This window comes from Medicago truncatula, chromosome 1, assembly GCF_003473485.1.
Source record: "Medicago truncatula cultivar Jemalong A17 chromosome 1, MtrunA17r5.0-ANR, whole genome shotgun sequence".
NCBI lineage: Eukaryota > Viridiplantae > Streptophyta > Magnoliopsida > Fabales > Fabaceae > Medicago > Medicago truncatula.
In genome coordinates, this window is record NC_053042.1 from 53,593,662 (window position 1) to 53,603,041 (window position 9,380).

Genomic DNA, 9,380 nt, shown 5'->3' on the forward strand with positions numbered 1-9,380 from the left:
ATATGATCAAAGTAAATTAGGTCAAAATTTCACATTTTTAAATGGATCATCTATTGCGGAACTGAAGAAGCACTAATTAATGACTTAACAAAATGCTTTCTCTTAAGTCATAACAGTTAAATAAGCTACTTTAGGTATGCAGTTCCACCTATGATCCATGTCAACCAATTTGGGTTCTTCTAGGATGGGTTGAATAATTATACAGCCTAAGAGCTATTCTTAGTAACTAAAGAACATGTAATGATGAAAACACAACTAGACACTACTAGCTAGTTGGACCAAAGAATAAGAGAAACATGCCTGCTCAAGGCCACTTTGTGTTTTGTAATTGCAACTAGTAAGGACTCTTCAATATATCTGCTTGTTGGCATTTGAAAATTCAAGGTTACTAAGTTGCAGATTTTTAAATTGCATGCTGAATAGTTTATATTTCTACAGAAAAATAATTACAGATATTTTAAGAATGTGCTAGTAGTAGTACTAGTGTACTAGTACGAGGTGTACTATAAACCTAACTAATTTGTAATTTGCCAATTTATATCCAAAGGTGTTAACAGATCCGTAATAACCAAGCATCGAAAATAATTACTCACTGTGTTCTATAATAATAATAATTATAATATCTCCAAAAACAATTATTCACTTTCAATTTTCAATATAATTTATTTTTCTCAACTGCACCCTCTAATTATACTACTGCATCACTTTCAAGTTATAATATGGATAATTTAGTTAGATCATCATTCTTTTTCTTTCATTTATTATTATCTTTCCCATAAAAATTTTCTATTTAAAGCCCTTAAAAAATGTCCCGTTAACATTTACCTTTGGAAAATGCTTCTTACAACGAAACACTTCCTCCCGAATGCATCCCGATGGAGTTGTATTAGGTAACTGCATCTTTAGTGGACCCTCTTATTTTTTTATACAACATCCCATGTTGTCTGCCATAGGAGATCTAAGCGTGCAGCTAATTCGTGAAATTGCTCATGATAAGTTTTTCGCTTGAAATAGCACTATAGTTGTATTATTTTCTCAAACCTTTTGTGTTTTATCTCTTCAAATAAAAAAGAAATGGAAATAATCATAAATGTAGAGGGATTTTAACTCCATTTTCACATATCTAATGATTTCTATATTCTTTTTCATGCACGTACGACACCTTAATCACACTGAATATTCTTTTAGATTATCACACCAAAAAGCATGATGTAATAAAATCTAATATTTTTTGTTTTTCCTTCTTAATACATTTCAATTGAATGCTTTGTTTGGTAGACTGAGAATGAGAAATAGACGGGTAACAAAATATAGAGGTTTGGGAAGAGGGGTCCATTCTATGTAACTATATATATAGTCTCGAGAAGAATAGATTGGTATTCATCAAAATAGGGAATTGAAAGCCAAAATGAAAAGAACATATTCTCCCTTAAAAATGCAGGGGACCCCTAAAACAGAAAAGAGCTTTGGCCCCCCACTCTGCAAGAGTAAATGATGTTATGAGTATTGGGGGGTTGGGGGAGAATATGATGACACTGATTCTCTCACCCTGGGACTTGTATTGTATTGTACATTAACATTATGCACAAGTTACTTTCCTATACCTATTTATCGAAAATTCTTTACCCTGATGCCCAAGTTTTTGGTCCTTTTGTCCTAGAATTAACAATGTGACAACTGACTACTCCATTATATTGCACTAACTACACTACCTATGCCCCTAGCCTTTTCTTTCATAGCTATGAATGAATGAAATACTCCCCCTCTCGCTTCCACAGGAGAAATCAAATAAATTCAAGTTCAAGGACAAAGACTCAGTACTGACATAAAAGGACACCCTGATGAGAAGGTTAGCACATATTTGGATTATTCAAAATCCGGTAATAACTCCTCATAATTTGGCTTCCATTTTCCAACTCTAAGTTTGTACACACGCCTAATTTGTTAGTTGAATCTGACATTAGAGACTTGTGTTGGTTAGTGATTGGATTAATCTAATAACTAATAGTGTGTTTCCAACTGAGGTCAAACTGCAAACTACAAATAATGTATATAGCTTCACTATTTTCATGTCAAAAACAATTTTGGAGTGCGAGAAAAAGATGTGGAGGTGAATCCAAACATTTGGCTAAGTTTAGAATAGAGATTGCGCAAAGATAGCAGTGGTCAATAGTAAAAGTTTAAACAAAGGTCTTGTCAATTTTTTGACTTAACGACACATGTTAAGAAAATTAAAAGTGAAGATTTTATTTTGAAAAAATAATATTTTCACCTTTAAGAAATTGAATGTATGACTTTTAAGATTTATATTCTATATTAAATTCCTTAACATATGTATGTATATGACTATGGTGTCTTTAATATGACAACTTTTTTTAGGTTGTTCAAATATCACCTCTTAGCATCAAATATCTACTTCGTATTTGTCTTAACATTAGAGCTTAAAAACTCTCTTTAATTTGTATAATTTAAAAATTGAAAATGCAAAAGTTTGAAAATGCACACAATGGTTGACCCCTACACCAAGTCAATGAAAAATTGAATAGTCAAGGGTCTCTCTAATGGAGTATTGATTACAAAGAGCCAATTAAGGGAATGTCTTTCTTGGATGCCCTATATCTTAAATGCTTTGAGATTTCCTTATTTTTCTTCTAATTTTCTCTTAATAAACAATTAATTTTAAACATAATTTATTTTTACTATATCTTCTTTTCTAGTTCCTGAATCAAACAATGTTATTTTTTCATCTAAATGAAATAATTGTAAGTTTAGAATCTTGAGTGGATTTATTCAGTATAGTTGAATAGAAAAATGATATTTGTACATTCATTTTGCAACAATTTTTTGACAATTTTCTCTCTAATATTTATATTATATTTATATTCTCTCTTTTCCTTTTTTTCTATTATTTTTTACCAATAGAAATAGAGAAAATTGAAGTTGTCACCAATGGTTGTTCATATATCATTGGTCAGTTCAATAAGCTGTGAAGATAGCAAAGATCAACCCCACCTTGCTGCTACTTTCTACTCTCTCCTTTTCAAAATTTTGAGTGTTGAAGAGCTTTGTTATTACTACTAGTACACGGAAAGTGACATCCATGTACTCAACGCTGCATGCAATAAGGAGGGCCAGACAATACATACCTTTTATTGCATGCATAATCAGGTGAGGAAATTGTTAAAAAATGTAACCGGTCGTATAAAATACGATGTTTGTGTTTGATTGTGTGTTTCTATATCTTTATTCATTTTTTTTGGTAGTGATATCTTTATTCATTTTAAACACATATTGTGTCAACCCGTGAGCTTAACTTAGTTGGTAGGAATATTGCATATTACTCCCTCCGTCCCTAATTATAAGACCCTTTTGAGAATTTTTTTTGTCCCTTTTTATAAGACCCCTTTGTTATTTCCAACTACATTAATTATTTCTTTACATACATGCCCCTATTTATTATACATCTTTTTCTTCAATCAACAATAAATATCATGTTGAAAAAATAAACTAACCTTCTTTCTTAAAGGATAAAATTGTTAAAACAATAGTGATTACAAACAACTTTAATACAAATATTCACTATCTTAATTCCCGCGATTTTGGCAAAAGGGTCTTATATATAGGGACGGAGGGAGTACATGCAAGGGTCGAGGTTCGAACCCCGGACATCCTATTTCTCCATATTTAAAATGTGTGAACTCCAGCCACTAGGCTACTTGAAAAAAAAAAAAAAACATAAGAACTTTTGTTAGGCCTTGCACAAAATCCAAGAAAACTTTTTTTTTTATATAAAAGAAAATAGTGGGTTAATTTTGCACGATAATTTTGTAAGGATTAAAAGTTAAAGTGTCTATTTCCAGTCAAGTTGCTCTCTTTTCTGTGGTTGAAAGCAAAACATACATCCTTTAATTACTGTTATCATGATTGGTGGAGACATTCGCTACTTTATATGGGAGTCTGTTGATTTTTATTTTGTCTGTTTTCTGGAACTCTTGTAGGATACTTGAGTCTGTAAACTTTGATTGGTGGTGTTCTTTGCACTCCTTGTGCATGGAGGAGCTTCACTGTTGTTATTAATATATTGCATTTTGATTTCTCATAAAAAAAAAAAAAATTAAAAATGAAAGTTTTTTTGGGATTAGTTTGTGAGGATTGCTAAATGTGAATAATAAAAATGACATACGAACAATTATCTCTTAAGTGATGAAAAGAAGGGTCACGTAAATAGATACAAGAAAATAAGTTTTCTCAAATGAAATCTTCTCAAATTTTCTCAATTTTTGTATTTCTTTATAATTTGATTTCTCATTTTTTTCTCTCTCTAGAATTTCAATAGAAAGAATTCACTCTTAATATTGTGACTGATGATGTATAAATGAAAACTGATCCATTCAATTTCAGGGGTTAAAGCTCGCATATTTAGCCATAGATTTGGTGTAACTCCAACCACATTAAATTACAAATTCCACTAACATATATTTCATCCGTTACTTTTTAATTATCACATTTTGACATTTTATACGAACTAAGACAATCAACAATTGATACTACTTTTGATGCAATAAACTATTATATTTTTACTATAATGACCTTATTAATTCGATATCTCATTTCATATATTTCTCTCTCCGCAATAAATAACTAAGGATAATATTGGTAAAACAATATTTAATGTTGCATTGAACTTTAAAAGTGACAGTTAAATAGAAACAAAATTTTTCTTTAAAAGTGACACTTAAAAAGGAACGGAGGGAGTATGCTTCTTTGGATTTTGTCAACTCTAACTGAATTTAAATACTGGCATAATGGATTCTAACTGGAGGCAAATCGAATAAAATTAACTTCATCCATCCTACAAAAGTCACATATTCATGCCAAGACAAATTATCCATCCTAAATGCCCTTATCCCCGTCATCTTAGTGCCCAAAACAAACACACACACAATTGTCCAAAAAGACAATTATAAAAATAAAATGATGAGAGAAATAAAGAAAAAAGTGTATGGTTGTCTTTAGTGAATTCATATGTGGTGGGGTTGGAGAGAATTGTGTCTCATGCCGTTTGCCACCCTTTCAGCCAGAGTCCCATTCTCCACCACCACTTGTACAATTGTACCCTACCCGTATTTATTCAATTAAATATAAATCCAATATATATATATATATATATAATTCATTATAAATGAATGTGTGTATTGGTTGCTGTTAGAAAGTTTCTCAACTTTCTTATTCGATTTGCTCATCATTTCATCGTCCACACCCAACGTGTGAGTGAGAGAGAGTGGGAGACACACAAATAAATCGTACAACATTCACAATTTAAGGTTGCAATGAAAGAAAAATAAATAAATTAAAATTGCTACATGCTACCAAAACTTTGTCAACATTTTTCTATTCTAGTAGTTACTCTTTCTTTTACATTTTTCTTACCAAATTAGCCTAGAGAAAATTGTAGAACGAACACAAGAGCCAAAACCTTTGTTGCAACTCCAAAACCCAAAATTTGTGACACACATCACAACCATTAATTCCTCCAAAATCTAACACCAACTTGCCAAGCCACTCCCATATTCTTTTTCATTTTTGTACATTTTCCCCCATACCCCAATTTTTCCTTCTTCTCAAGTAAAATAAAATAAACATTGCATAACAAAAAAAAAAAAGGGAAAAATTAAATAAAACAAAATAGTTGGATTAGCTAAGCTGGATTTAGCTGGAAGACCTACTCCATCAAGAAACGCTTCACAATCTTCACGCTTGGTTCCAATACTTGTTTTTTCCATACACCGGTAAATTCTTCTCCACCGCCGTTAGACTCTGACGTCAGCACCGCCCTAAACGCCTCCGTGGCATCAATCCGTTGTAGGTCCCACCCAGCTCTTTTTAACCGTAAGATCTTCCCTATCTGTCTCTTAGCTAACTGACACGTGTTATCTTTAATCGCCTTCACTGCTTCAATATATGCACCTTCCCGCATTGGATTATGACGTTCAGATTCATCTGGTCCAACCTGTGGTGGATATTGTTTAAAAAACCGGTCGAACTCGGGTACACCGATTGCTTTTCTTAAACCGGTTTGGTTATCTGCATCCGGTTCATAAAACTCAGCTAACTCGTTCACCATTCCCGAGTCAAACATATCATCGACTCGTTTCAGCAAATATTCCGACAACACAGGAAACGAAATATCCATCCAAAGAAAACAACATTTGTACCTTAAATCCGAGGATATCGATGTTGACAATGATGATGACTCGTCGAAAACGTTTGACTCAGGGTCGAATCGTTCTACAAGAAGAGCGTGAATGAATGAGTTGGACCCACCAACGATAATGGGAAGTTTTCTCCGGGAAGTAATATCGGAGATGATATCTCCGGCGTGGCGGCGGAAATCTGAAGGTGAGAACTCACCGTGAGAAGGATCAATGTCGCCGAGAAGATGATGTGGAACGTTGTTGCGTTGATGAAATGGGATCTTGTTGGTGGTGATATCGAGTCCTCTGTACACTTGGATTTTGTCGGAATTAATTATTTCTGAGTAAGGGAAGAGGGTGGCGAGTTCAACGGAGAGACGTGATTTTCCGGAGCCGGTTGCACCGACTATAATGAGGACTTTGTCTTTCCGACGGTGGCGTGAGGGGGAGATTTCCATGCGAGGGCAGTGGGGCCGCCGCCTGGTGTGGGTGGCGGAGGAAGAGGAAGGAGTAAAAAGGGTGTGTGAATAGTGGTGAAATTGAATGGGTTTATGATAATGACGTTGAGAGTGAGGAGGTGAGAGAAATGAAGGTGTTGTTGTTGTTGTTGGCATAGGAAAAAAGAGTGTTTTTGTGTGTGTGGGAGAGATAGAGAGAGAGAAAGAGAGGAACAGTGTATACGGAATAGTGGAGGAGAGACAAAAGAAACGTTGGTTGTTAATGTTTTGGAGAGAAAAGCAAAAACTGCGTGCGTAGGTTGGGTGTGTAGTACAGAATACTGTTAGTGTGGGTGTCCCAGCCTTGCTAATTCACTCTTGGCTGGCAGTGAGAATGAGAGTGAGTGGGTTGAGGAGGGAGAGGGAGGGAATTACAAAAAGTGTGTTTGTATTTGAAAATGCCAGCTAAATTCAATTCATTCATTCATTCAACAACAGTAGCATATATATATATATATAGCAGTGCTTTTATGCTTGAAAAGAGCAGCTGAGCTGAGGTGAGCTAGCTGGTTGCATGTTTAATTATCTCCTCATGATATATCAATCCATGAGTATAGTCTTGTACAAGTAGTATTAGTATATCTTTTTTTGTTGTTTTGGAAATGGGAGAGGAGGATGAGAATAACATTGCATTCAACTTTGGAAATTGGGATTGAAGACTTTGTTTTGCTTTTGCATTTACAATGGGACTGGGACATGCTCTTAGCTGAGCTTGGATATCATTCCTTTGCTTTCCTCTCTCAGTTTCTTACTCTTTATGTGAAATGAAATGGGTCTGTGAATGAGGCCAGGGAGATATATATATATATATATGCCCTCGCAGTTACTATCTTAACGAGTGTTTTTGGGACACATTTTAAAAACCACAAGTAGTATATATTTATGAAAAACTGTGCTGTCAGTGCATTGAAAATCAAAATATTCGATTTTTTAAAAAAATAATTGTTAATTTTAAAATGTTCTGGGGTAGTCGTTAACAAGACCTAATAAATAAACAAAACTAAACTTTTTTTTAATATACTTTTCGTTTTTGGTTCTGTTATATTCATAAATTTTGTTTCCCATTTACAAGTATAAATTCCTCCAAATATACTAATCAAATCGGTAGTACACTCAATTTCAATATACTGTATGAGCACTTTCCTACTGCCAACAACATTTGGGAGAAGAAATTCAAAGGATGATAAATTCTTTTTGGTGGCGCTCAAATAGAAGGCAAGGAAGAGGGATTGATTGGCTCAGCTCGGCAAATTAACTATGCGGAAGGAGAGGGATTTATCGATTTTTTTTTTTTGACCCTTTTGTAAAAAAAAATTCATGTCTAATCCCTTATGAATATTATTCACCAAAATGACCCTTTTTTTTTTTGTCCTTTTCTCCATTCCCGCCATTTGAAACGGCGGGAATGAGCAGCCGCTCTGACACATGTCAAATCCTAACTGGCTGACTGTTTTTTTTTTTAATTTTTTTTTTCCATTACCGCCATTTCAAATGGCGGGATTGAATTTTTTTTTTCGTTTTTTGTTTTTTTGGGCAACATATATACATTAAAAACATAAATAATAATAAATAAAAACATAGTAATGATAATGATGATATATTTAATTTAAAAACACTAACTATTTTATTCATAAGAAATAAAAACAAAAACTACTTGTACGAGTCGTTGGTTTTGCTCTTGTTCTTCCTCGTGCTCTTCTTGCTCCACATCCTCGTCAGGAATTTCAACATCATCATTAGTTTTCATAGTGACTTCATTTTGCACTTGTGAAGCTGAGTTGGTCCAGATTTCATTAACGAAGTCATCGTTATTAAACCCTCCTGCCAGACTTTCTATGGTATTAGTTTGTGAATTTAGCCATTGAGGTGCGTAGCTTGTTTGGGGATAGTTTACAATGTGTGGAGGGGTTGGTAGGTTGAACGAGGAGTATTGTGATTGGTCTGGGTAACTGGTTTGTGTGGTGTACTGAGTTGGATTGAAGTCATCAAATGAATAGTTTGATGTTTGGGAGCTTTCTCCATGATGACTTTGTTGAGAATAGCTTGGATATGGGATTGGGGTGTTATGTAAGATTTGGTTTGTGGGTTGTGGCGGTGATTGGTAAGTTTGGTTGTAGTTGTAGTTGGTGGATGGGTTAAAGCGTTGGTCAAAGTTAGTGGGTGGAGGTGTCATGAATTGGTTATAGGGTGGAGGAGTATTTGACCACATATTTTTATCTGGCACCGTATAAGTTTCTGGCACTGCATGATAGTCACGCGACAATCCTGGTAAAATTCTTACACATGCTTGCCTTGGATTTGACAATAATACTTCTCTAGAAAGCCACAGATGATCTCCGAAAAATTTCCAATACCATGCAAAATATTGACGATTTGGATAAACCTCGTGGTTGTACCAAACGCCGTGAAGTGCTAATTGATGACGTTGGTTCCAGTTTTGGACTTGACGATGATGCTTATCTCTCCACGAACCTTTAATTTTATCTTTTGTCAAATTAATTTTTTGGAAATCATTCAAATTATCTGGTAAGGAAGGTGGGAGTCGACGGGACGTGGTTGTATGGCGAGTACAAAGGGACATTGTTGCTTGCGGTAGCACAAGATGGAAATAACAAAACGATTTCAATCGCCTTTGCGCTTGTCGAAGGTGAGACAAAGGAGGGCTGGAGTTTTTGTTTTTGAAAAATCT

General features: G+C 34.3%; 1 protein-coding gene across 1 annotated transcript; it reads right to left on the bottom strand.

Moving 5' to 3' along the window:
- Positions 1-5,311: 5,311 nt before the first annotated feature.
- Positions 5,312-7,471, bottom strand: LOC11438228 (adenylate isopentenyltransferase). The gene has a single exon (XM_003592605.4). The coding sequence runs from the start codon at positions 6,806-6,808 to the stop codon at positions 5,723-5,725; it is 1,086 nt and encodes a 361-aa protein (XP_003592653.2). The 5' UTR covers positions 6,809-7,471; the 3' UTR covers positions 5,312-5,722.
- Between the last annotated feature and the right edge of the window lie 1,909 nt (positions 7,472-9,380).